This window comes from Tripterygium wilfordii, chromosome 18 (assembly GCF_013401445.1).
Source record: "Tripterygium wilfordii isolate XIE 37 chromosome 18, ASM1340144v1, whole genome shotgun sequence".
Classification (NCBI taxonomy): Eukaryota; Viridiplantae; Streptophyta; class Magnoliopsida; order Celastrales; family Celastraceae; genus Tripterygium; species Tripterygium wilfordii.
The window spans coordinates 10406374-10434304 of record NC_052249.1 but is presented as its reverse complement, the minus strand read 5'-3'; the positions used below and the strand labels follow the sequence as shown (position 1 = coordinate 10434304).

The 27931-nt window shown below is 38.1% G+C and overlaps 4 protein-coding genes across 11 annotated transcripts; 2 read left to right on the top strand and 2 right to left on the bottom strand.

Moving 5' to 3' along the window:
- Positions 1-1574: 1574 nt before the first annotated feature.
- Positions 1575-3907, bottom strand: LOC119984701. Its single transcript, XM_038828777.1, has 4 exons — positions 3370-3907; positions 2631-3211; positions 1953-2468; positions 1575-1818 (listed from the first exon to the last, which is right to left on the bottom strand). The coding sequence occupies exons 1-4, from the start codon at positions 3608-3610 to the stop codon at positions 1693-1695; spliced, it is 1464 nt and encodes a 487-aa protein (XP_038684705.1). The 5' UTR covers positions 3611-3907; the 3' UTR covers positions 1575-1692.
- LOC119984702 (two-pore potassium channel 5) lies at positions 3075-7381 on the bottom strand. 3 transcript variants are annotated; one of them, XM_038828779.1, is made up of 4 exons: positions 6208-7375; positions 5048-5390; positions 4705-4801; positions 3075-3211 (listed from the first exon to the last, which is right to left on the bottom strand). In XM_038828779.1, exons 1-2 carry the CDS (start codon positions 7272-7274, stop codon positions 5243-5245), a joined length of 1215 nt encoding a protein of 404 aa, XP_038684707.1. In that variant the 5' UTR covers positions 7275-7375; the 3' UTR covers positions 3075-3211; positions 4705-4801; positions 5048-5242. The 3 variants fall into 3 exon arrangements, with proteins under 3 accessions (XP_038684707.1, XP_038684706.1, XP_038684708.1); XM_038828778.1 differs by lacking the exon at positions 3075-3211 and having other exon boundaries at positions 4364-4801; XM_038828780.1 differs by lacking the exons at positions 3075-3211; positions 4705-4801 and having other exon boundaries at positions 5384-5519; positions 6208-7381.
- A 3033-nt stretch (positions 7382-10414) lies between these two features.
- LOC119984465 (proline--tRNA ligase, cytoplasmic-like) lies at positions 10415-16518 on the top strand. Of its 4 annotated transcripts, none has more exons than XM_038828423.1 (13): positions 10415-10702; positions 10810-10876; positions 10998-11083; positions 11153-11245; positions 11601-11717; positions 12295-12482; positions 12724-12790; positions 13144-13266; positions 13402-13554; positions 13724-14008; positions 14121-14339; positions 14878-14971; positions 16105-16518. In XM_038828423.1, exons 1-13 carry the CDS (start codon positions 10430-10432, stop codon positions 16167-16169), a joined length of 1830 nt encoding a protein of 609 aa, XP_038684351.1. In that variant the 5' UTR covers positions 10415-10429; the 3' UTR covers positions 16170-16518. The 4 variants fall into 4 exon arrangements, with proteins under 4 accessions (XP_038684351.1, XP_038684352.1, XP_038684353.1 ...); XM_038828424.1 differs by having other exon boundaries at positions 10565-10702; positions 10787-10876; XM_038828425.1 differs by having other exon boundaries at positions 10585-10724.
- A 393-nt stretch (positions 16519-16911) lies between these two features.
- Positions 16912-27052, top strand: LOC119984113 (protein translocase subunit SecA, chloroplastic). Of its 3 annotated transcripts, XM_038827908.1 has the most exons (21): positions 17466-17505; positions 17822-17894; positions 17973-18118; positions 18402-18608; positions 19021-19124; positions 19261-19440; positions 20215-20433; positions 22080-22193; positions 22280-22393; positions 22723-22890; positions 23077-23252; positions 23891-23957; positions 24035-24181; positions 24311-24406; positions 24491-24559; positions 24916-25017; positions 25098-25349; positions 25452-25519; positions 25754-25868; positions 26297-26536; positions 26650-27052. In XM_038827908.1, the coding sequence occupies exons 4-21, from the start codon at positions 18407-18409 to the stop codon at positions 26806-26808; spliced, it is 2592 nt and encodes an 863-aa protein (XP_038683836.1). In that variant the 5' UTR covers positions 17466-17505; positions 17822-17894; positions 17973-18118; positions 18402-18406; the 3' UTR covers positions 26809-27052. The 3 variants fall into 3 exon arrangements, with proteins under 3 accessions (XP_038683834.1, XP_038683835.1, XP_038683836.1); XM_038827906.1 differs by lacking the exon at positions 17973-18118 and having other exon boundaries at positions 16912-17505; XM_038827907.1 differs by lacking the exons at positions 17973-18118; positions 19021-19124 and having other exon boundaries at positions 16912-17505; positions 18402-18592.
- Positions 27053-27931: the final 879 nt, after the last annotated feature.

The following is a 27931-nucleotide window of genomic DNA, read 5'->3' as shown; positions in this document are numbered from 1 at the left end:
ATTTAATCTGGTAATGTATTCAATGAAATTACAGGTTCAGATGTTACATTGTAGGGAATTTCTACAAAACAATGAAACTTTGGTTCGAATGGTAATATTGGATGTGGTAACTCCTTGCAGGCGCATGAGGTCGAAAATTTAACTCCCACACCCAACACTTTTCAGCGTTATTTCCCGGACAGGCTATTGCCTCTCATGTAAGGCTTATCAAACTCTTACAATAAGTATATTACAATTATTCCATCGGTATATCTACCTACTCGAAAATTTAAACAAAAACAAAAAAAAAAACTCCTGTTCCTGGAAAGAAATAAGTTGCGGCAACACAGTTTTGCAGAAGTAACAAAAAAAAAGAGAGAAAGAGAAGTAGCCAGGGAAGAGGCAGTGCAGGGATAGAGCCAAAAACAGATGCTCTGTTAGTAGTTCCATCCATGCTCTGTCTGTTCCCCGTCTCTGTCTGTCTCTTACTCCTCCCTCTCTTGCAATATTACATTCTCAACTTACCATAATCATTTCTTCCTCACAGATCTGCATTGCATACAATATATGATGCATTTTTGGGGTTGTGATTTGGGGTTTCTGGTCTCTGCTGGTATTTATGAACGTATATGTATATACGTACATGTGTATATCCCACCAAGGGAAAGGGTGGGTGGCAGGTGCGTTATATAGTACACTGTACCAGCATGTACTGTCAAATTCTACGTGGACTGACTCACACAAATTCACAATAATGTGTACTATACTACCCACTCTGTATTGTCAGTTAACGAAAATCTACTACACTTGCTCCTAGTACATGCACAGTTGCACCCTCCGATTCTGGTACTGTTTTTTTTAATGCGGAAGCTCTCTAAGGAGGGCCCTTTGGGTTCACCTCGGCGGAATAAAATTTTGGACCGTATTATAGTATCGAAAATTTCTCTATAAGAAACCAGAGTAATTTCCTAGTATTTTTAATAGGGATGTGACCCCAAAGCATTGACAAAAATCTTTACATAAACAAATTATGGCAGTCAAGAAGTGGATTTGAATCGGATTAATTCCATAAGAACGTCAAGAGATCCAACGGCTGATGTGTATGGGAGCATCATTTTCAAGGGCCAATGGTGACAAAAGCCCAATACCATGGGCTCAGGAAAATGACAAGAGAATATGCAGGTCGTGCTTGGCTGGCCAACCTCACCTACCAAGAACGGACCAACCAGACCTCACGGTCGCGGACAAGGCAATTAACGATACAAACCCCTTGTCCCTGGCTTTCTCATGAATTTTCTTGGCAACCAAACAGAAAAATCTCAGGAATTCTTACAGCATCATAACAAAGAAAGCTCGTCTCCCTGACTCTTCTTTAACATGATCAATTTGTTAGATGTTAGGAGCTCCTCAACACCCTAGGTGTAAAGTCCCACATCTTATCGATGTGAGAACAATTCCTTATTTATAAAGACCAAGCTTATCCTCAACCATTAACAAAGTCTTTTCTTAAGCTTGAGTGAGTTGGACATAACCCACTTGTTTGAGTTTAAGGAGAAACAAAGCCGTGCGAGTTCAATGTATCCACGGGAATCGGATAACCCAAAACAGACAATATTATTAGTGTGGATTTATAACAATAGATTGGATCAATCTGGCTAACAAACTACCTTTTATTTTTACTCTGAACTTTTTAACTACATTTTGGGTTTTCAATTATGTCAGAAGAACATCAAAATCGCTTAAGGTCCATTCTGCTACTTCATCCATGTCACTAACAAAAATTTCAGTACCCATATCAATGGATGTCCATATTCTTCTTGCAGGAGCAGTACCAGGATCCTGCAAGCGATCACCATTATCATTGAATAAGTCCTAATCCCCATTACTTAAAGTTTGTCTACGAATCCATAATGAAAAATAAGTGAACAATTTAATATAATAGTTCCTCAAAAAGGTTAGTGAAATATACTGACCTGATAGAAGTAGAGTCTACTGGATAACCCACCAACATCAAGCTCCCAAGTTCTTGCATCCCCAACCCAACCATCCCCTTGTTTGGTTGGATAGCCATAGTCGGCCCATATCGGATGAGGCAGCAACTGAACTATCTCTTGTGCCTGAGGATTGCTGTAAGGATCACAAGTGCTAACAGGGTTTTCCAGATATTCAGCATTCCCTGGAGCGCAATAATAGTGATATGCACCATATGGGAAGTTGGCAGTTTCGTTCCTGTAAATCTTTGTGTCGTTTGGTGTACTGTGGTACGGTGGACAGTTGCCAATGCTTGTGGGGCTGCACCATGCTGGAGTTTCAGGATTGATAATCATCTCGCTGTATCTGGTTACGTCGGTTAGCACATCTCCATCACATGGAGCACCATTGTTTTTCCAGCAGCTGCCGATGTCTATCATATAGAACTGGCTCTTTGGTCCTCCACCTTTTTTGACATCCAAACTCATTCGGACCTTGAAATTAGGTGACTCTGGAAGCTGAAACAGCAACCAATTGTTAATTATACGGAAATTTTGCAGCATATAGATGCACAGAACATGGCCTGAATTCCTCTACACCATTATTCAAGAAACAATGTAAATGGCTCTGTAATTAAGTAAGAAAAAAAAGTAAGATGCCAGGTTATTTTTTGAACTTACAATTTTGAGCATGCCTCTTGTGTCATAGTGATATCCTCCAGAGAATCCATTGGTAGCATCAGCTCTAAGATAGAGCATCAACCATGGGTATTTCTTTGAGGTCTTGAGCTTATGATTGAAAACCCAACTCCCAACACCAACTTTCTTCTCCCAAATCACCTCATAGAAGGAGATCCCTTCAAGTCCATTCTCTATATCAGCATCCAAATCATATGTCCCATTGAAACCTCCCCTCAGTGTAACATCATTGAATAGCTTCGTCCGATGATGATACAAAATGGGTTGATTCATACACCCCTCTCCAAAGCAAGGTAAGCTACCTGGATTAAAAGGTGGTACCTTCTTACCATTTTCAGGACACAACCCAGACCTAGTGTCAAAATTTCCATTTTTGAGCATTACCATCCAAAATTGCCATGGATTTGGTATGTCTTCAACTTCACACAAAGAACCCAGATACAGCTTCTTCTGTGCTGCATAAAGATCTGCATTGCCAGTGTCATTTGGGTTCAATCCAGGGAATGGTTTCCCCACCCCAAGTTTATTATCAGCTTCTGTTACCTTGTGTTCCAGAAAAGATTCTGCCCCAATATCAACAAAGAATTATAAATTTATAACATAACAAAGGCCCAATAAAGTGATGCACAGACAAGAATAAACCATGGACTCATAACATTCTAACAGTAAAAAAAATTAAGTATACTCATTGCAGAAGAAACAAAAAAGGAGAAATACCCACTATCACTGTGTTGGAGATGGAAATTAAGGCAATCTGCGGCCCTTGGGCTTCCCATTCCAGGAGCTTCTAGTCCAACTTCATTGCAGAAGTTCCAAGCTTCAAACCCGACTCTCAATCCATCTCTCTTCATTCCAGGGTCCCCAACGGCAGATATATACTGTTCTCCTCTTGCACCAGAAATCCCCAACACAAACACACTTACCAAGAAATATGGGACAAGCAACTGCATTGCCATTGCCATAGCAAAAGCAAAAGCAATCGATGTTTGCTCTCTGTGCTTCAGAAACAGAGCACAGGAGGGGGATTTGACACAGTCATTTTAGATAAAGATTTGTGTGAAATGGATTTGAATTGGAATGATGATATGCCTTTCTATACTTGTCTGTCATTATCCAAGAGAAATGGGTTTGGATTGGAATGATGATGTGCCTTTCACAATTGTCGTCATTATCCATGAAAGAGTAATAGAAATACAATATTATTCCTGATTCATATTGTGCCTTTCTATGACTAGCGAAATAGTAATGGAAATAAATGCAGAAGGGAGTAATCCTAATTTACTGCCTGTCACACGTCATCGGACACGCCTATAAATAATCCCAACTCTCGACGCCAAAACGAAAATTTGTTGCATTAAATCATTAATTTGGAAAGTAGTGGACTTGGAACATATCATAAACTTTTAATAAATAAATAAATAATGTTTATCTTATCAATGAGTACACGCAGGCAATGAGTGGTTTGGACTTTGGAGAAAGTATTTTAGCTAAATTATTGGGCTCCAGGTCATGCCATGCCATGCCAGATCCTATATAATTTGCGTAACTTCGGCCAGTAGTTAAGAAATGGACTTTAGTACAATGAAAGCTAACTCTATTTTCGATCCGTGACCCGTCCACTTAATTTCAATCCTCATTTTTTTTCTTTCCATTTTTTTTTGTCTTTCCATTTTTTTCTTTGATTCCGGAGAAAGAAGGTCAGTGCAACATGCGTGTACTCTATTGAAATTCAGAATTTTCTATTATGATAAGCAGAACACAAATTGTTTGACATAGCTGACACTGCTCTCTGTCATGTACAGATTAATGAGGAAATACCTAAACAAGTTGCTAAGACAGTTTTATAAACAATACAGAAGCGATTCGCTTGCATGATGTATTCAACAAAATCAAGGTATATTATATGACAATTTTGCACATAAACTAAGCCCACCAAGCTCTGTCAGAAAATTATGGACGAACTGACAAACAGGGTAGAGGCAAATATGACATTCCGTAGGAGTTGTTCTGGAATATTTGATTAAGAAATGATAAAACTAATTGAAAGGTCCCCTACCTCTCTCACCAACAGATTCTCTTTCAATGATTCATGTTAACTCTTCTTGGAACAGTATAGTCCGAAGCATGTATCATTTGACTTGTTAACTCTGCACCTGAGATAATACGAGTAAGCTGATTAGTGAACAATTATATTGGAATGAGCTTATAAATATCCCAATCGTGCCACTGTCCAGGAATCCCCAAAGAGGTTGATCAATGATAATAATTTGAAAAAAATGATGTTCTGATTGCATTGCATTTAGGTTCATCATTAGGACAGCTGATTCAAAGTCTCCACGGCAGAAAATATGGGTAAAAATAAGATCGTATCCTAAATAAAGTATTGAGATTTTGCATACCTTAATGAATGTACACAGCTCCACTTGAAAAGGCTAGCTGGATATTAATTTCAATAGACTACCTCCTTTCACATGAATACTATGTACATGCCAGTCATATTAGGATTCTCCAGTTGGATAATGTTAGCAGAGCCCTTTCCCCCAGAATCATAGTGAGCTTGTTTCGCATGAAGTAAATCAATTTTCTTCAACCTGTCATGTGCGGCTTGCCAAAAGATCAGCCAATGTTATCTTCCCAGAGTTGTTGGGGTCGAGTTTGTTGAACTGGTTGCAGACCTGCAATATATCTTTCTCCCCAATTTTTCCCATCTCTTTAAGCTTGAAGATCACATATTCCGACTTACTGAAATAAAGCATTGAAAGTCAGTGAAGCTGAAGGGGTCTATTTCATGTCACATAAATTGAAGACAGTGCAACATCCCTTCAGTTTTTAACTCCTCAGTAACTAGAAAATCTATGTGGAAACTAAAACCTGCCATTTGCAGCATTAGAAGTGATTAAATTAGCTCTTAGCTGAAATAAGGGAAAAGGGGGGAGAAAAAAAAAGGAAACGGAGAAATTATTTTAATGTATTCAAAGAGGATTCAAGAACATCAATCGTATTTACGCATACATCAAAGCTATAATAAGCAAGACATACCTAGAAAAGAGGTATGCAAGATTTATAAAAGTACTTCCTGGTTCACTCACATTGGTATAGATGGCAAGAAAATCATGTGGTTTGTATCTCCTTTTCCTAATTACTATTGTAGGCTTGCTACTTTTTAGATCACAACATCTGCACCATAATGTCCTCAGGGCTATATACTAGCTTAACTCGATGGCCAACCAATTCAACCATTTTAGGACAAAATTTCAACACAGTGAATTTAGCTCTACAAAGACAATCTCAAATTGTTGAAAAATTAACTGGTATGAACCAAAAACAACAAATTAAAGACACAGAGACAAACGGCTGATCTTTGAATCGGAAAAAGAGTGGATCGGCAGGGTACCAATTCAACCATTTTAGCACAAAATTTCAACACAATGAATTTAGCTCTACAAAGACAATCTCAAATTGTTGAAAAATTAACTCGTATGAACCAAAAACAACAAACTTAAAGACTAATTTCGGAAAAACTAAGCAGCAGGACAAGAAACAAATATCGAAGTTATACCTGAGAAAACCTGTGTTATTGATATCTGCCTTAAGCAAATCCTCAACAGTGATTTCCCTATCCAACACCCACTTAGCAATTCTTCTTTGCCGCTTATCAATCCTGGCCTCAGCCAAATACAGGAATGCCCGTGCCACCGCCAGTGTCGAAAACAGAAGCCAAGGCCCTGCAAATAGCCTCCCTGTTAGGGTATTGAAGGCTCTGTCTCCGTACCCAACTGTTGTAACAGACATGACTGACAAGTAAACCGAATCAATCCAATTCAAATCCTCCAAAAAACACAGCACCAGAGTTCCTATTCCAATACACAAAACCACAGAACCGAGTGCCAAACCCACCTTCAATCTTATCCTCATCCTTCCTTTCTCAACATCCACAATGTAATTTGTAGCAGAAAATCCATGGTGGGCTTTGGTACTCATTTGTATTCCAGTCAAAATCATGCTCTCTTGCATATCAAGCGCATAATTCACCAGCCCACTTAACAAAATATCAATAAACCCAAAACCCACCAAGACAAACACACAAGCGAACAATTTCGTGCTCGGCGTCAATGGAGTGATATCGCCGTACCCAATTGTGCACATAGTGACTATACAAAAGTAGAGAGCATCAACAACCGGGTGGGTCTCCACACCCGAGAAATTATCCGTATTTAAAGCATATATACAAACACCAATAATAAGATAAATTGCGAGCAAGAAAAACGATTGTCTAACAATAGAACCGGATTCGGACTGCGGCTTGGGGTCTCGGGAATCTTCCGTTTTCACGTCCTGAAGGACGACCATAGCTGGAGCGGTCTTGGAACGGCGGAGAGAACCCGGCTTCTTCATGCGGGTCATAACCGGGGCACCACCGGAATTAAAAGAGGACCGACTCTGAGGCTGTTTGGGTGTCTGTGGACGAAGATGTTCATGTTCATGTTCATGCTCATGAACGAATTCGATTTCCGGGAAGAGGATTGGAGCGGACAGGGACTGAGGAAGTGCGAATGGACCCTGGAGGATGGGCTCCAGTTGAGTGCTTGGTCCTGTTTGGGTGGCGAGAAAAGGCTCATTTTCCATCTATTGGGAATACTGAAAAGAAAAGGAAAAGAAAATATTGATTAGTTTTCACTTCTCAGTACACGATCGATGAGAGGGAGCGAGAAAATTATTTTCGATGTATATAATTGGTAGGTGTGAGCGAGACCGTTTTAGTTGGTGTGCGCGTGTTTTTGTACGTAACCACCTCTCCGGGACCCACAATAAGCCATTTATCAGTTATGGTTGTTAACTTTTTTTTTTTTTTTCCCGAACTAAAATTAAATGCTATTACTTTTGCCAGATAGACAATGTTGTGAAGATTCGTGGATGATCTGGACTTCACTGGAATCGAATGTGAAAATGACACTAACATCGAAACATATTTATCACCTTTCTAAGAGTATAATCAGTGCAATATTATTGTGCACGACAAAATGTATTGAGATACGTGTTTTGCTGATGTGGTTAGGAATAAGAATGAAATGTTATATGTATTGTTATAATAATATAAGTTTGATGGCTTGATTTTTGATGAAATAGAGGTGTGGGTCGAGTATTAATTTTCGATGTAGTTGTGAGCGTAGTTTAAATGAGGTTCATGTTTGGAGCTAATATGGAGACCAATTATGTTCCATGCTTGTAAGTTTGACTCAATAAATTTGGGACAACAAAATGTTATCATTGAAAACTTTTTTTTTTATCCATGACCCATTAAATGCGACAAACATATACCATCCATTTCCCATTAAAACTACATCATTGTGCTACAATAATGATCATAGTAGTGACTATTAAGTATAACAACAAATTGTATGATAAAGATTAAAGAGTTTGATGCACCTTTCCGATTTGATTAGTGTGTGCGGGAAGCTTGTTAATCAAGCTTGGGAGGTGAAAGTAATTCACGTGTATAGAGAAAGGAATCGGGTTACTGATTTCCTTGTCTCTGAGTCTCTCAACCATGGCAATGAGTTAACGATTCTTCAGCATCCTATTGTTGGTATTCAGGGTCTGCTTTGGGAGGATTTTATTAGAGTTGTTTGGCCTAGGCGGATCTTGCAAGTAGAAGTTTAATCATTTGGTTTATCTGTGGGTATCCCCTCCCTATTATAAAAAATAAAAAAAAAGAGTTTGATGCACCTTTGAATCTTGGAACCCAAACAAAAATGCAAGAGTTGCACCACCATTGGATTACGCCACGTTGTTTGTGGCAGAATGGGGCAGACATGGGTTCAACCAAGTCGTAGTGCACTTCACTATGGGCCCATGCAACGGTCAGCAGCTAGTCTAGGACCATGCATTGCATAATGTTCACAAAAGTGGCAGAGGCCCAATGAATTTCTAACTATCAAGCCCAGATTGCATTTGGTCCACTGAGCCATTCAAGGCCACTACTATACTCTGTATTACAGGATCAATAATAGCTCACTCAGAAGTCAGAAGTCAGAGTTGGATTTCAATAGAGAGCACAGCAGTAGAGCACTGGATTGAAAAAAAATCGTGATTTGGGCTAAAAACAGAAGATCTTCCTTTTGGGCCTTTGGACTTGGGTCCATATTTTGATGAATGGCAAAGACTACTGGACAATAGTCCCTTGTGCTCCAGATTCAAGCTCGGGCCCATCTTAGTATCGCAGGCCCAACTTCTGTACCAAGCTGGACCCATTTTTTTTTTATGACAAAAGCAAATTTATGTTTTGCTATTTCTGGAGCATCATAGACACTGGCATGTAAATCAAGAATTTCAGCATTTAAAAAGCGCTTACTACATGATGAGAAATTGTATTGGAAGTTGGAACTTGATTGCAGGAAGAAAGATTCCCACCGAACCAACTTCTTTTTGAATTTTAATGGGAATCGTATCTCCAAAAAGGAGTTGTGCCTACTCTTGCTAATGGAAAGTCTTTTCTGGGTCATCTCTTCTCTTGCCTGCCAATGTTTTCACTACATTTTTCTATCTGCTTTTTCATTTTTAACAGTGTGGTGACTCATATATATACCACATCAGTTGGTTGGGTAAGTCCCAACTGAATGGTTTATATGGGCAAGTCTGCCTCCTTGCATATTAATTAGGCCCTTTTTTTTGGGTTGACTTATGAGATGACTTGGAGAGAAACAAAACAACGCAAATTATGTTTCTTTATAGATTGATAGATCTCTCGTTTGGCCCCCAATTGTTTTCTCTTTTTATACCCATGATTTTGCATTCTCTTGCAAATTTGCTTCCAGAGAGCATTTGGGTAAGGATCCATGTTAAGACCTAATGTCTCACGTCGGTTAGCCTTGTGTCAACCAAATAGTCTATATGAACAAAACCCTTCCCCTAGGGATGGCAGCGGGTAGGGTAGTGGACAGATATTTGATATCCATATACTACCCGCAAAAATTTTATCCAAATCCGTACCCGCTAATATTTTGCAAAATACCCTTCATATCCGCACCCGTCGAGCACAGCTAATAACCGCCAAACATTCGTACCCGCTAATTTCATTTACGAATGGGTATTTAACGGTTAATGGGCGGATAATAACCACCAAATACCCGTACCCGCACCCACTTACCCGGCCAATAGGGTTTCCGGTTTTGAATAAGATCAATGCATGAGAATACCTCAATACCACCAATTAATTAGGTAGGACTAAAAGTGTTCCTGTGGCGGGTAAACGGGTAGTGGGTAAATGGGAGTGTTCCCCCATACCCGCACCCTCACCCGCTTGGATAAAGATCTTCATATCCATATCCACTGATTTTATTCATTTATCCGTACCCAATGGTGCGGATAAGCGGATATCCATCGGGTACGGATAAAATTGACATCCCTACCTTCCCCTACATGCTACAAGGCCGTTTCCCAAACCTAGTGAGTTGAGCTTTGATCTATTATTAACTAGGCTTTGACATAATAAGTTTGTGGTTTCGGCCTTTAATAGTTAGGCTTTAGAAGAATAAACCCGTATGGACTCGATGTATTATCGAAAACTGGACAATCCAAAACAAAAAAATATTATTGTTAATGTGTGTGAGGGTGTGGATTTTTAATAATTCATGCATTTTATTTGCTCTTCAGCGCTGTCTTCAGTTTCTGTGATTGAGTAATGGGAAATCCCATTTTCCTTTTTCTGTTGAAGATATAAAGGGCAAGTTCTAAGGTGATTATTCTGATTGCTAGTCTACAATAAAGAATAAAAGGAGAAAATGTCGACCCGGACTGTACAAAATATTCGATTTGATCTCAAGCATCTCGCAGCTGGAGCGAGATCTGGTTTGACCCGCACTCTTCGGGTTCCCACTCCGCAATCAAGCCATGTCATAAATGCAAAAGTCGTTACTCGGCAATGTCTACTTTTGTCTAGGGTTTATGCTTCTCTCTCTTCCTCGTTTTTGCGTTCTTGCTCCGCTCATTCCCCTGCATCTTTTTTCTACTGTAGAGGGAAGGAAGAGACCGCCATCAAAGCTTCAAGCAGATTGGTACTTCAACCGTCCTATATAAGTTAGTTCTTTTTTTTATTTTTTATTTTCTTTAGGCGTTTTCTCTAATCTGTTTAACTACAGATTTTGTTGGATTTTGGGATTAGAGTTCCATTGCAGATATGGCCGGCGATGATGCAAAGAAGTCCAAGCCCAAGGGTAATGCAAGCGGCGGTGAGTAATTCTTAACGTGGTTTTAGTTTTTCTGTTTGACGGTATACATGTACGATTGCCAACGTAGTTTTAGTTGTTTATTGTTTTGTGAATGTGCAATGATGTTTTGTCGGCTCTTTAGGAGGGAAAAAGAAGGAGGTGAAGAAAGAGACTGGTCTTGGGCTTTCGTATAAGAAGGAAGAGAACTTTGGAGAGTGGTATTCTGAGGTATTTTTTGATTATGAACGTTTGACTTCACTAGTTGCTGTCCTGGTACTGAATTGTTGGCTTGTTTAGGTTGTTGTCAATGCTGAAATGATCGAGTACTATGATATCTCTGGCTGCTATATTCTGAGGCCATGGACGATGGCTATTTGGGAGATCATGCAAGTGAGTGTAGATGTGCATTTCTTAAGTACTCTTGTTGTCATGATGTTTCACTTGGGGTATTGTTTGGGGAATTTTATATTTTTCTTTGATTCGTTCGACTTTTTTTTTCACTGGAAATTTTCTTTTGAACAATAGTGGAGATATTATTAGTTGGCAAAATTTCCTGGCTCGTGGTTTATGTATGTAGAGTAATCATTGCCCTTTCCATGCTATGAAGGTTGTTATAGACGGGATGATTTTTCTTTCTTCTTCGTAATGATTGCCTTTTTCCTGGTTGTTATAGTCCGGATTTTGTTCCATCTTTTGTACATATATACTATTGAGTGGAGATTTATGCTGTAACTTTTTCATGCAGGCATTCTTTGATGCTGAAATTAAAAAAATGAAAATCAAGAACTGCTACTTCCCTCTTTTTGTATCTCCTGGTGTTCTAGAGAAGGAGAAGGATCACATAGAGGGTTTTGCTCCAGAGGTGAGATTTTGATTTCTGTTGGCAGAAGGATAAAAATATTGTTTACTCTCCGCGGAGCATTCCATCATTTCAATATTACTGGAGACTTCTTTCCTATCTTCAGTGAAGTAAAGTTTGGTTCCTTTAGAAACTTATTGTCTATAGTTCGTTTTGAAATTGCTAAGATTCGGTCACACACCCAAGTAAGATTGAAACCAGGTCTTCATCTTCCAGGTGTGTCATTTGGCTAAAAGTTGATAGGCCAAACTGGTATATTTACACAATTAGTTGGGTAAAACTAATGACCCCGCTGTTCACTCTTTCATGGAAAAAGAAAATTCCTTTTTGCTTATGGTACAACCTTTGGTAATTGGTGATTGTAGTTATGCCGCCAAGTTGGTTTAAGCCCATGCGGTTTGAAATGAACAACAAATTTTATTGCACTGGCACCAGTGTGCTTTGTTAATGAATTTTTGAACTTTTCATTTTTGTTAGTTTTTTCTGTTCCTTACTGAAAAAAGAATGCTACTATTGAGAGAGAGAGAGAGGCAGAGACAGAGAGAAGCTCTCACTTCATTGGCATTTGGATCTTTTGCAGGTGGCATGGGTGACAAAATCTGGGAAATCTGACTTGGAAGTTCCTATCGCAATTCGCCCAACTAGTGAGACTGTTATGTATCCGTACTATTCTAAGTGGATTAGGGGACACCGTGACTTGCCTTTGAAGCTTAACCAGTGGTGCAATGTTGTTCGATGGGAGTTCAGCAATCCTACACCATTTATCAGGTTATTATCTTCATGTTTCTCTGAAGAAACCTCCTTTTCTGAAAAATAGCATATTCCTTTCTTTGGACATATGAAACGAAATGTTTTGTTGCTATGGGATTCAACCACTCAGTTGAGTGGTTTATAGCCCACCCACCTCATTAGAGGTGGTTGGTTTGCATCCCAACACCTTGACCTGCTTATGTGTTAGATTCTTGTGCGGTAATATCATATTGTTGCAACTTGTTTTCTGTGATTGTAGGAGCCGAGAGTTTCTTTGGCAGGAAGGTCATACTGCTTTTGCAACAAAGCCTGAGGCAGACGAGGAGGTATAACGCCTCTAGTTGAACTTTAGTCGCCAAGGAAGTGATTCATTTCGTAGAATTTGATGAAATTGTTAATTAAGAATTCATGGAAGTTTTGGTGTCTAAGTAATAGTTTCATTATTTCTTATGTGTGAACCTTTTTAATCACGGTATGAAACTATAGGTAGTGAACTATGTGCTCTTTTCCTTTCCTCAGCATATCCAACATCGCTGATCGCACTGCATTTCTTAGACGCACCTATTATGTTATCTGCACATTTTTGTTATCTTGCTTCTGCTATCCAGTGGTTCATAGACATTTTCATTGATAATGTTTTAACAATAACATTGTTATTGCACATTTTGTTATATCTCAGGTCTTGCAGATATTGGAATTGTATAGATGTATATATGAGGAGTTCCTGGCAGTTCCTATTATAAAGGGCAAGAAGAGTGAAATGGAGAAGTTTGCTGGTGGCCTGTACACAACAAGTGTTGAGGTACATAACTCTTAACATCGCATGGATATTCGTAGTTCATTGTAATTGTAATGGTGTTTAAGCTATTTGGATTTACTATTGTTTTCTTGTCTAAATTTGTTTGTTCCGTCTTATTGTTTAATGTATTTATGATAGGCATTTATTCCCAACACTGGTCGTGGTATACAAGGTGCAACTTCACATTGTTTGGGCCAAAATTTTGCAAAAATGTTTGAGATAAACTATGAAAATGAAAAGGGGGAGAAGTCTATGGTGTGGCAGAATTCTTGGGCCTATAGTACACGAACGGTAATATCTTGATAATTATCATCTATTTGAGTTGAATGGTTTCTGTTTGCTACATTATCTGAGAAAAAGATGAATATTCTATAATTTTTAGGCTGATTTGTTTCTAATATTTGTTTTTGTCTTTGATTTTTACCTCTTATTGTATTTGATTCCTCACAAATGTATACAGATTGGGGTGATGGTGATGGTTCATGGGGATGACAAAGGCCTGGTGTTGCCACCTAAAGTTGCATCTGTTCAAGTTATTGTAATTCCAGTTCCTTATAAAGATGCTGATACAAAGGGAATCTTTGATGCCTGTGCTGCTACTGTTGAGAGCTTGTGTGGAGCAGGAATCCGTGCTGAGGCTGATTTCAGGGACAATTACTCACCTGGCTGGAAATATTCGCACTGGGAAGTGAAAGGTGTTCCTTTAAGAATTGAAATCGGCCCGAAAGACTTGGCCAATAACCAGGCAAGCAATCTATTTTCTTTCCTGCATCTCTCTCACTTTCCTTTAGTTTCTATCTTCCTTGCTGTAGCTGTTTCCTTCTTCTTTGTGTGATTTACTGTGATTTCATTTACAGGTACGTGCTGTTCGGCGTGACAATGGAGCCAAAATAGATATAAGTAGGGTCAATTTGGTTGAGGAATTGAAAGACTTGATTGACAATATTCAACAAAGCCTGTTTGATGCTGCAAAACAAAGGCGAGATTCTTGCATCCAAGTCGTAAACACCTGGGATGAATTTAGGGAGGCTCTCAATCAAAGGAAATTGATCTTAGCTCCTTGGTGTGATGAGGAGGTGTGTTATCTTTTTTTTTTTTATAACTTCTCAACATTGTTTTTTCCTATCTGGAATGATATTTCTTGGCATTCAATTGATTTCTGGTATTTTGTACAGTGTTTCACTGTTTCTTGTGTTTCCAATTACGGTGTTACATTGTGAATATCATGACTCAGCTCTGGTATGGGTCATCAAATGAATTTAAATCTTCCTCCTAAATAATTAGCCTGGATTATTCTCGTCATGGTGCTTTAATAGCTAAGAGTGCTTGTTCATCTGAAAACTATTTTTTGAAGTAAGCTCGATTTTACCTGCAATGATACCGCAGGTTAGACTGAACTTTTTGGCAATTTGTTCTTGTCTGTGGCGGTTGTGCTGTACTGTTATTATGGGATTTAAGCTCTATTCCTTAGTTTTATGAGAAATAAAATTGAAAAACTCACTTGTATTGATTGTTGTTCTTTTGTCAAGTGCAAGGGTCATACAGGCAGCCGGAAATGCACTGTCTTTTTTTCATCCTTTATATTTTTCTGGAAAACCCTTTTTTTTTTCTCAGGAGGTGGAGCAAGATGTAAAGGCACGTACGAAAGGTGAGATTGGAGCAGCTAAGACACTTTGTTCTCCATTTGATCAGCCAGAACTTCCTGAAGGTATTTCTCTATGTTACTGTTACATAATTGTGTTCTTTGGGTATAAGACAGACTCGTGATTCAGGCAATCTAATCTTCTGTGTACTGTCTTATGTTTCATACTCCCCTCTACTCTAAAACTTGTTGGACGGACTGTCTGGAACTCTTGCCTTGGCTAGAATTCACACTTATTGGCTTGCACGCATCACTATTCTATTACAAAAATCTATGCTGGCTTTATTCATATGTTCCTCACTTCCTGTGAATTCATTTTAGTTTAGCTTCCCAATCATGTCTTATGAACCAAAAACTTTAATTTGTTCTAGTTGAGCTTGATGGGTAATGGCAATATGGCATACTCTCTCTGATATAACGGCAGTGTTGACTGTTGAGCACAGGATTTCCTGTTCCATTCTTCACTCATCTAAGCACCTTTTTGAGTTGAAATCCCATTTGTAAACTTTACGCTTCAGTTTGCTGCAATCAAATTATGAATGGGGCTCGTGTTTCCTGGGGTGCGAATGAGGGTGAACACTTCCAGCTGGGACAACCCTGTCTACCAAATGTTGAAATTTCATTTACAATTTGTTGCTTACATCGCGGGCTGTATATCAAATCTAATTAACAATTTCTTATGCTTCAACTGCTGTATCTTTGTTCACGGTCACACCTACTTCCCCTTATGCAAAACCCACCCCACCACCTCCGGGTTATGCAGAAATGCATACATCCACCAATAAGAATGGGGCCGGTGTCCCATGGGGTGTAGATGAGGGTGAATGCCTCTAGCTGGGAGACTCTGGTTTGAGTCTCTGTGGCTAGAAAACACTATGATTTTACTGCTGCTTGGGTGAGGGTAGCTTCATGGGTCAGGGAAACACATTCGTAAATCACTAGGAAGAGAGGAGAAAGATGAGGTCAGTTGTATCATTGATGATGATTCTGATGGTTACTTTCCTTGCGATCACAGGATCATACGTTCTTTGAACCTGTTGGAAAAAATATGAATTCAACGCATCGTGGCAAAAGCAGTATTGAACCTAAGTGTGATTCCTAAGCTTCCAACGATTTGAGATGTTCCTTTTATCTGACTTGTAGGTTCATTAAATGTTTCTCAAGTGATAGTCACTTGTTGTGTTGTGATTTATGTGCAGGCACAAAATGCTTTGCCTCAGAGAAGCCCGCAGTGAAATGGACATACTGGGGAAGGAGTTACTAGATATTCTACCTCAGGGGGTGATGTATGAAGAATGAAGCACAGTGAGCGATTGGAGGCTGGGAAGAATGGTTGATTAATGTTACGCCGAAATATGCAGCTAGACCCAATTATGTAGACTGCAATTCATATCTGATTTATTTTCTTAAGTTGCTGTTGCTCTACTGCACCTCCCCTAACCTCAAGAGAAAAAAAGGGGGGAAAAGTAAGAGAGATTCTGGTTTCAAACTGTTGATGTGCCTTTCATCAATTAAGTGTTTATTTGTCATGCCAGATTAAAGTGCAAAGTTTGAAAGATTGGATACGTCTTATTATGTTTTAACAAAATAAATAGGTGTATGAATTTATGAAAGCAATTGCTGGGGAGAATCCTTCAAAGCTGTGGATGCTTTGTGGAACAACTTTCCGTAGAATCTTTATAATTGGTTGGTATGTGCAATCTTACGTAGCAATATCTTGTTTTAGGGTGGATGTATGACGTTAAGTTTGTGAGTTTGAACCAATTAATGATATTTTTCTAAAGATTTTTTTGTTCTCCTGGGCTTTCGTCGGGAAGGAGTTAAGGGTTAGGAGTCTTATTTTGATGCGAGACGTTTTACTATGTTGTTGGAAGGACATGCTAAACCCGGACGGTCGTCGGTTAGGAAAAAAATGTGAAATCTTTAGGTATTATTTATGTAATGGACACTAACGGTAATAAAAAAATAAATAAGGGCACCTGTGAGCGTTTGGAGTTTGGACTAGCATGCCTGATTCCCCAGATAAAAGGGCATCCCCTCCTTTAGCCTTATCCGTATCCCAAAACCGAGTCTCTCTGAGGAGAACACAACAGAGCTTCGAATGAACGCGCTTTGAATATCTTTGCTCTCCAAAGCAATTCGCGGCTTCACTATCGAACTCAAGCCCGCGCCATTCTGTGGGAGTCCCGCGAAGTATGGCGGCAACGCTCTGCGATTCACCTTCGCTGAACAACTGCCTCTCTGTTTCTTCTTTTACTACGAAATCTCTCCTCGCCCAGAAGAACCATCACCAGAAAAACTTTATAGTTAGCACTCCTTTTGGGAGGAATGGATTCCTATTTGGAGCAAAAACATCGAAATTGCCCAGTAGGAGGAGACGGAGGATGGTTGCCTCTGCGTCGCTGGGGGGTTTGTTGGGTGGGATTTTTAAGGGGACCGACACGGGAGAGTCTACAAGACAACAGTATGCCGGAACTGTTGGTGTGATCAATCGAATGGAAGCTGAGATTTCAGCATTGTCGGATTCGGAGCTGAGGGAAAAGACTTCCGTGTTGAAGGAGAGGGCACAGAATGGGGAATCTTTGGATTCTCTGTTGCCCGTAAGTTTCTAAATTTATTTTGTGAATTTTCATTATGCATGCGTATTCGTTTGTAATTGTACTTTTGAATTCACTGGAGTTGAATGCCGTAGTGAACTGGTGTCGAAGGGTTTGGTTATTATTATAGTTGGAGTCGTATCAGATTGGGTGTTTCAATTTTTTTTTAAAAATTAAGTAATTGTCTGTGCTGTCTAATGGATAACTAGGAAGGGTTTTCTTATTACTTTATTTCCTGACATTTTCATTATTCGTTTCCTGAATTGGCAGTTGAATTGCTGTGAATTTCATTAATAACGAAATTGGCAATCAATTGCAGGAAGCATTTGCTGTCGTGAGAGAGGCTTCAAAGAGGGTTCTAGGCCTCCGTCCTTTTGATGTGCAGCTTATTGGTAAAGTGTTTTGTGTTTCTTTATATTCTTTCCTTGCAAATTTTCGTGTATGATAATTGCCCTACCTCAAACCTGCAGATACCGAGTAAAGAGTGATTTTTGTCTGAGCAAGTTTAAGCACCAAATGGTGTCTAGCATCAGAAAGTAATGCCCATGACTTATGTTTTCTTGGAGTTGTACTACTATGTACTAAGTGGCATGCCATCACTATTAGGCTACGACATGTATGATATGAAATTTCTCTCTCAAAAGTTAAAATTTCAAACACATGTTAATATATATATATTTTTTTTAATGCAAAAGAGATTTAATGAAGGGATGCTCATGTGAATATGATTCTGCTGTCTACCATAGTTAAATCTCTTTATTGTGTGCACTTTGACCCATTTCTATTATACGTTGAAAATTCATTAAAAACTGCAGACAATGTATTCACTAGGTTTGAGTGTGCTTAACACTTTCCAACACAGGAATCCTTCAGTTTCTCTATATTCCTTTGTCATGCAGGTGGCATGGTTCTTCATAAGGGAGAAATAGCTGAAATGAAAACTGGGGAAGGAAAGACCCTTGTTGCTATCTTACCTGCTTATTTGAATGCATTAAGTGGGAAAGGAGTCCATGTTGTTACTGTAAATGATTATTTGGCTCGGCGAGATTGTGAATGGGTTGGTCAGGTTCCCCGTTTTCTTGGATTGAAGGTTGGCCTAATCCAACGTATGTTCGATTCTTTTGTTTTTGGCTTTAATGAATATTCCTGTTCCTTGAGCATTGATTCATTTAATCACTTATTTGCATGGATGAAGACTCATTTCTTGTCATCTAATGGCTGAACATTTTAAATCTTGCTCTTTTTGTAAGACCGGAGTGTACCTAGTATTGGTTTGATGAGTTACTTAGAACACCAGTTACTCCGTTGATACTGATCTTTAAATGGTTTCTTGTTTGACATTGCAAATGCTGCCCAAGAATTCCCTTGGACCTTATGTTGTTGGAAAACTGTTAGATTTAAAATTCCGTTTCTAATCATTCATTTATTTTTCAGATTAGTTGTTGTTTTTATCTTCTGTACTTTTTTATGCATTTTTATTCAGTGCTAAAATCTTAATATTGGCTGCTTTTCTGGCAGAGAATATGACAAGTGAACAGAGAAGGGAAAATTACTTATGTGACATAACATATGTCACCAATAGCGAACTTGGTTTTGATTACTTGAGAGATAATCTTGCCACGGAAAGTAATTCTTGCTACATGTGATTATTTGATGTACAATTTCATTTTCTTTTATACATTTCCAATTCTTCTTCATTCAATTAGGTTGCTCTGAAGCATTTATGCCCTAGTTGAATTCATTTTCTGGTGTATACAGAGTGTTGAAGAGCTGGTCTTGAGGGGTTTCAATTATTGTGTAATTGATGAGGTGGACTCCATCCTTATTGATGAAGCGAGAACTCCTCTCATAATATCTGGGCCTGCGGAAAAACCTAGCGATCGATATTATAAAGCTGCAAAGATAGCTGCAGCCTTTGAACAAGATATCCATTACACTGTAAGCTTTTGATTGATACATTGCCCATTACCAAAATGAACTGAATATGAGCAACCTCTAAAACACTGGGTTTTTCAGACATACTTAATTCTTGTAATAGTTGGGTCAATGCACAGAAGATAATGGCTGGAGCACTGGTTATGATAATGGATTTATTATGCTTGCCTTTTCCATTTCTCATGCAAGGTTTATGAATTTAATATCAAAATCTAATCCAGATCAGGCTGTGGTTTATGGAAATGATATTGGGATGCCACAGCACTCTAGTAAATCATCAAATTGAGTTTGGGAGTTGCCTCCCAATCCCATACCTAAAACGTCTTAGGTTGTTTCTTTGAATCCTTGTATGTTATGTCGTGATTTTGGGTTCCAATATTATTTTTCGAATCCAATTCTGATATCTGCGGCAAAGCGACATCAATATGTCCCTATTGTGAGAAATTTCTCAATTGACATGAATTGGCATGATAACTTATTAGTGCCCATCATCTCAATTTTTGCTTGTATCAGTTTATGGAACTGTTTGGTGACATATTGATCGTCAGGTTTTTATAGTGACCAAAAGAAAAAAATAATAAAAAAGAGGAAAATGTATGGGAGATGTTATACATTATAGTATTACCTGCAAGAGCATCAGACATTAGAATTTGGTATAAATTTGGTTTTGAATTCTCAAAACTAGTTTTTAATTTACACCCATAACGAGGGAAATGCCTGCATGCAAACTTGTGTAAATGCCTGTATTAGTTTTCCTGATTGAGTTTGTTATTATAGGTGGAGGAGAAGCAGAAGACAATACTACTAACAGAACAGGGTTATGAGGATGCTGAAGAAATTCTGGGAGTGAAAGATTTATACGATCCCCGGGAACAGTGGGCATCATATGTTCTCAATGCAATTAAAGCAAAAGAACTATTTCTTAGAGATGTAAACTATATTTTACGTGGAAAGGAGGTGCTTATTGTGGATGAGTTTACTGGTCGAGTTATGCAGGTGGTTCTCTTGATTTAATTTCCGTACTGAAATTGCAATCTTTACAGAGTCTTCCAAGTGCATTAGGTCCTCTCTTCAGGAATTATAGATCTTATTAATATTTTATGAAAGACCCCCTCCTTTAGTTATACACAGGAAATAAGATCCATTTGTCTTATGAGAGTTCTAAACAGTAAGTAAAAAACTAGGCTCCCACAATGGGCAGGGTCGAGGACAAATAGATTGTGCACAAACTTTACCCCCACATAATATGTGGAGAGATTGTGTCTAGGAATTGAACCCGTGACTTTTAGGTTGCACCCCTCAACTCTACCATTGGGTCACATGTTCGCCTGTAGTTCTAAATAGTAGAGTGCCCTTATTATTTCAAAGGGGAAAGAATGATGCAACCATCTGTTGTCGTCTTCCCTATGACTCATTCTTTGATTGTTCGCTCAATGTAGTGCTAAATTCATTTTGGAGTCCCCACCCCCAAGTGTCAAATATTTTGACGAACTCCTCTTTGTTTCTGTAGTACCAAGTTCATCAAAATAATGTAGGGAACTGATGGATTATAATCATTGGACTAGATTTTGATCATCAATTAGAGAAATTTGTACACTGGCCCAGATGGCCATGTGACTTGGGATATAAGAAAATTCTTGTCGATTTTGCTTCATATCATCGTGGTTTTGGATGAAACCTTAGAATTCTCAATTGATGAAATTGAAACTGTATGAACAACATCTAGGTCGTAAGGAGCAATTAGGCCAGGAATAGATATTGAATTATGTTGTTATCTGAAATAACTGATTTGCTTTTCTTTGGACCATACACTGTTCACCTAAAATAATATCAGGCTATCAACTTGTACAAATTGTATTAGATATCTGGACATAAGTTGATAGAATTTGGATATTATGTGAAGAATCCAACTTTGGTTTGAGGGGTTAATAATGTCTGGAACTTTGTTAAGATGATATGTTCCATGTTGGTTATTGAAGTCTCTGTGCAATTCTTTCTCATATTGTTTAGGTTGGTTATAATTTAAGGTATTTGTACACAATGGATTTCTTTCAAGTGATATAACACCTTTAAATACCAACTCTTTCATCAGCTTCTTATCAGTCTTAGAATAGCTATGACTGTACCAGCCCATGTGGCTCGTGTTCGTAGAGCTGTTATATGATGATACTGTTTTTGTTCACCCATGGTATTCTTAGACATTTGCTTTCCTAGAGCATACTATGTTGTTGGACATTGTTCACAATTAATTAAATGAAGAATTTTAATCACCTCTGGATATTTGTTGCTAATTTTGGATTGTTTCCAATCATCTGCTGCCTTTATCTCCATTTCTTTTAAAAATTAATTTCTTTAGTTGTAACAATTATTAAATATGGCTGTCAAATTGCATGTGGCAGCACATAAATGTTCATCATGTGCAACGCCATATGATTTTAATATCTCTGAATTATGGGTTTCCTTGTGGAACTTAAAATTATTATCATTACAAATAATTTTTACAAGTAGTCTACTGTTTCCTCTGGCCAATGACAAGATTATGCATGGACATAGACAATGCGAAAATTTACAGAAGAAATGAGAGCAAGAAAGGTAATTGACTCAAGGCTTGGAGTAATTATTATTATTTTTGTCCGTGTCAGGGGAGGCGATGGAGTGATGGACTTCACCAAGCAGTTGAAGCAAAAGAAGGTTTGCCTATTCAGAATGAAACTGTGACGTTGGCATCAATTAGCTATCAAAACTTTTTTCTCCAGGTTTGAGAATTTGATCTTGCAGTTCGTCAGATGAAGCATTTTTGCTCTCCGATTTCCTTAATGCTTATCTATGTGCACTATTACAGTTTCCAAAGCTTTGTGGCATGACTGGCACTGCAGCAACTGAAAGCACAGAATTTGAAAGTATATACAAGCTGAAAGTTACGATTGTGCCTACAAACAAGCCCATGATAAGAAAGGTTCTTTCTATATGTACCGTCCATGTTCCCTTCTGTTTTTTTTTATCATAACCACTGACCATATTTTCCCTGTATTTGATATTTTAAGTTTTCGTGTACTTTATTGTTGCAATTAAATGAGGTTGTGAATGCAATATTTAACAAAGGAGTAGTTAAAATTTTGAATTTGGGTAGCCAAAAACACTCTGGCAGCGGTCATATTCCTGATTTGGATGTTGGAGATCTGGAAGTCATTCAGCTCATATGTGTGGGTTTTATAGTCAATGTAAAACTTTCTTTTTCTGTTCATGACCTGTAATATCTTATTATTTCCTTAATTTATTTCCCAGGATGAGTCCGATGTAGTTTTCAGGGCAGCTACAGGAAAATGGCGTGCAGTTGTTGTAGAAATTTCTCGAATGCACAAGACTGGTCGCCCAGTGCTTGTTGGCACAACAAGTGTTGAGCAGAGTGATGCATTGTCAGAACAGTTGCAAGCAGTTGGAATCCCTCATGAGGTGAGATCTTCTATTAGCGACCAAAGCAGGATAGGCTAAGAGAACAAAAACAGGAAATTAACGTCTATGTGAACCGAATGTGTATGATGCAAAGTCATTCAGTTGTGTTGTTCTCACTGTGTCTATAAATATTTCATAGTTTTGTTGGCTATTCAATGTTTAATTTGATAATATATATTTTTATAGGTTCTCAATGCAAAACCAGAGAATGTGGAGAGAGAAGCAGAAATTGTTGCACAGAGTGGTCGTCTAGGGGCAGTAACAATTGCTACTAATATGGCTGGTCGTGGAACAGATATAATTCTCGGAGGTAATGCCGAATTTATGGCAAGGTTGAAGCTACGTGAAATGCTTATGCCAAGGTATTGTAGAAACCTTATAACAATCAGTTTGTTTTGGTCTTCATGCCTTAACTTCTCTTTTGAAACTAGTAAGTTGTCTGCTTGTCCTTCAAGCATGATCTGGGAGATATGGATATTACCTTGAGAATTTATCACAACCGCCCTCAACTCAATATGTACAGTCTTCTATATGATTCCATCCTGTGCAAGTGCAAATAAATGATCAAAAATAGGTTTTAATTGGGCTTTCAGAGTAAAAAAAAGGGGGGGGGGTTGATGGAGACATCAGCTTCAAAAGAAACCAAATGTGTCTTGTACCATATTACCCCTTTAAATTGTGAGAGAAGGAATGACATCAAGGATGTTTGTGTTTTAAATTAAGGTGGGTAATCTCCCGAAACATTTTTATGGTAAGCAATCATCAGAAAGAAGCATGCTTAGTGTTCAGACAGAAAATTGATGTACTAAAAAAATCTTACGATTTAAAGAAAAACTATTGTAGAGCAGATCAGCAGACTCAAGTAATATGTGTACAAATGCTGTAACTCTTTTTAAGAATGGCGTAGGCCATTGTGTACCATGATTTAAATATGTGTCATTCCATTTTCGTTTTGAAGCACATATGTTTTTTTTTTTCCTGAACATCATTGATGTTACAGAGTTGTTAAGCCATTTGAAGAAGGTTATATCTCAGTGAAGAAAGCTCCTCCCACAAAGACATGGAAGGTTTGGCCCATAAGTTTGACTTATTCTTAAATTTGTTTCTTATTTCTTGAGGGACTCAATATTATGTGATATACTAGGTGAATGAAAGTCTATTTCCATGCAAATTATCCAATGAAAATGCCAAGTTGGCTGAGGATGCTGTAAAGTTAGCTGTCAAAACTTGGGGCCAGAGATCGCTGATTGAGCTTGAAGCAGAGGAACGTCTATCTTACACCTGTGAAAAGGTGAAATTCATGGAAGTTTCTTTGATCTTAGTGCAATTTACAAGAGCCAAAGTCTATTTGAATTTAGTCCATTTTTTGAATTGAGCTATCCATATTCTGGTAAATAATGTCACATCTTTCATAATGTAGAGTCCGGCTAAGGATGAAGTCATAGGCAAGTTGCGGACTGCTTTCTTAGAAATTGTTAAAGAATATAAAGTCTATACCGAGGAAGAAAGGAGGAAGGTTGGTTTTATTTAATGACAAAGATGTTACTTGACATTGTTTATTGGTTTTGCCTGCAATTTCTTTACTTCCAAGTCACTGCAGGTTGTATCAGCCGGTGGACTCCATGTTGTGGGAACAGAACGACATGAATCACGCCGAATTGACAACCAGGTTATTATGTCTTTGTTTTCGTAATTATTAAGTTACACTGGGAATCCGCCCTACTCCCACCAGCCCCCGGTTTCCTTTCTCAATTCTTTACCATCGTCAATGGCATTATCTGAATCCTTTATCCCCAATATAAGAGAAATTAGTTTTTTTTTCCTTGTGAATGAGAGAAATTAGGTAGGATCCACGATCTGGATAATCTTATGCCATTTATTCTGCTCTAAAGCTACACACTATTTGAGTATTTTCTCTTCATGATGTGAATGATAATTTATTCATGCTATTAATACTTTCCTATGTTATACTTTGCTGTTATCGGCTCATAATTGGATTTTTATTTACATTTTCTCTCTGTGCAGCTGCGTGGTCGAAGTGGCCGGCAAGGGGATCCTGGAAGTTCCCGTTTTTTCCTTGGCCTCGAAGATAACATCTTTCGAATTTTTGGTGGAGACAGAATCCAGGTTTCACCATTTTCAGCACTTTCTGGTTATGCTACTTTATGACTTGCCTTAGAAAATATTCATGATATTCCAATTTGTAGGGTTTGATGAGAGCCTTTAGAGTTGAAGATCTACCAATTGAATCCAAGATGCTGACTAAAGCTCTGGACGAAGCTCAGAGGAAAGTGGAGAATTACTTTTTTGATATCCGGAAGCAATTGTTTGAGTTTGATGAAGTCCTGAACAGCCAAAGAGACCGTGTGTATACAGAAAGAAGACGAGCACTTGAAGCTGAGGATCTCCAGTCCCTTCTGATTGAATATGCTGAATTGACCATGGATGACATCTTAGAGGTAACATAGTCGAGAACTTTACTTGGAAGACCAAATTGGTCCCTCCAATTGTGTGTAGAAGATAGACTTTGGTCCTAATATTCTGATTTTTATTTAGTATAGGCAAATATTGGTTCAGATGCTCCAAAAGAAAGCTGGGACCTTGAAAAGCTTATCGCAAAACTTCAACAGTAAGAAGAGCCTTTTCCTTCTGTGCTTAGCATTGACAAATTGATGTACACATGACAACTGAAATGCAAAATCCTTCTCATGGACGAATATTTATACTGTATTTGTTTCCTAGCTGTTCCACACAATAGTTTTGCTAAGCTTTGCCAATTTTCTTGCTATTGAAGTTTCAGTCAAAGATTTAGTTGTTGTTAAGGACATACCTTATCGGCTAACAAATATATTACAAATTTCAGGTATTGCTATCTGTTGAGTGATTTGACTCCAGATTTGCTGAGTAAATGCTCAACTTATGAGGATGTGCAGGATTACCTTCGTCTGCGTGGTCGTGAAGCATATTTGCAGAAAAGGGTCAGTTTCTCAATCTTATTGATGGAAAAAGGAGAAGGAAAAAAAAAAGAATTTGTTTAGTATGATTCTTATTGCAATCCAATATTACTTTGAAAGGAAACTTATGCTAGTTCATTGCTACATCACTGCAAAATCTTTTTTTATTTTATTTTATATGAACACATGTATTTGTCTACTTGCCGAGAATTTGTAACTTGCATGTGTGTGGTACTGCAATAAAACTTTTTTTGGTAAGCACTCCACCAAACTGCAATGGTGGTATTTTGATTTGTCCCGTGAGATATGAGAGAGCAACATCTTTCTACATTGAGGTTAACTTCTTGTCACCTTTCAGTGAGATTGTATTCTCCGGACTGTTATCTCAAATAGCATCATTAACTAATTTCTGTCGTCTTTTTATTCCTTTACTAATGTCATCTAATTTACAGGATTTAGTGGAAAAAGAAGCCCCAGGATTGATGAAAGAAGCTGAACGATTCTTGATTTTGAGTAATATTGATCGCTTGTGGAAGGAGCACTTGCAATCACTCAAATTCGTTCAGCAAGCTGTAGGCCTACGTGGATACGCACAGCGTGATCCACTTATTGAATATAAACTTGAGGGCTATAATCTCTTCTTGGAGATGATGGCTCAAATAAGAAGAAATGTCATATATTCTATATACCAGGTCTGTCCGATATGAGAGCTGGGAAATTTATGGAACCACATATGTACTTTGGCATGCTGTTTAGACATCTTATATCGCTCATTTTTTCTGTGTGGTTTGTTTCTTATATGCAGTTCAAACCTGTGTTGGTAAATAAGAAGGATAAGGAAAAGGGTCAGAATGAGAAACCGGGCAAACTTGTTACAAATGGCCATGGCAGTGCGAAGAACCCTGAGCCGGTTGGTGCTGCAGAGCCCTCGAAATCATCTGCCAGCCCCCAGGCCAGTGCATAACTTCTTCCAGCGGAACGACTTGTGCAAATTTTATGAACTATTCATAAGCACTGTTCAATTCTACTTAGAAGCATGTAATTATTTGTTGTATCTTGTAAAGTGTCATATTTACAAGCCTGCACAGAAATGTTCCTGTCAGCTGTTACATGAAAAACCACATCATTTATACTTGTAAACGCCTGTAACATATAATTATTTCCTTCGTAATTATAAGCAATGGGAAGATTAGTGAAGTACCCTAAAATGTAATGCTTGCTCCTAGTCCAGTAGTCCTTGACAGGTAAAGCCACACTGTGACGCACTCTTTAAGTACAAATTTTGTTTGGACATTTACTTGTGCGGTTATGTTGCTGCTGCTGCAGATTTTACTTGTTCGACAAAATGTTTAAATGCGCAAATTCATACAAGAAACAAGCAGGTACCTGCTCAACTTAGTAATGGAGGGGCAACAATTAGCTACAATTCCCCTCAAAACCATCCCCGAATCACGTTTTTTCTCTTGGGAAAATGACAGTAAGATTTAGGAGTTAGTTTTTAGTGTATAGAGTTTAAAATTTAGGGTATGGTTTAGGGTTTAAAGTTTGAAATTCAGAATTTAGTAGTTGGGGTTTAGAATTTAGATTTGAACCTTCTACCTATGGAAACAAAAGTTTGAATAAATGTTGTTGTCACATTTATTAAAGAGAAAAAAAATAAGAGAATAGTGTTTGAGACCCCCAAAAACCGGATGCCCGGGACTTGCTGTAATTTTATTACAACAGGTCCCACTGTAATACCCTTTATGGGTAGTTAAAAATTTTATTTTTATTTTTAAAAATCATAAATATATAGTATTTTTCATAACGAATCCAACGTATATTTTTTGTTTGAAACAAAAATCAAATTCATTGTGATAAAAAATATCAAATATTTTGAGTTTATATCCGATGGTCTAGAATTGTCGTGTCTTTTTCATGTTGAATTTGATTTTTGTTTCTAACAAAAAATATATCGTTGTGTTCGTTGCGATGAACACTACATATTTATAATTTTTAAAAATAAAAATAAAAATTTTTAATGTTCAAAACAGGTATTACAGTGGGACCTGCTGTGATAAAATTACAGCAGGTCCCGGGCTTCCCAA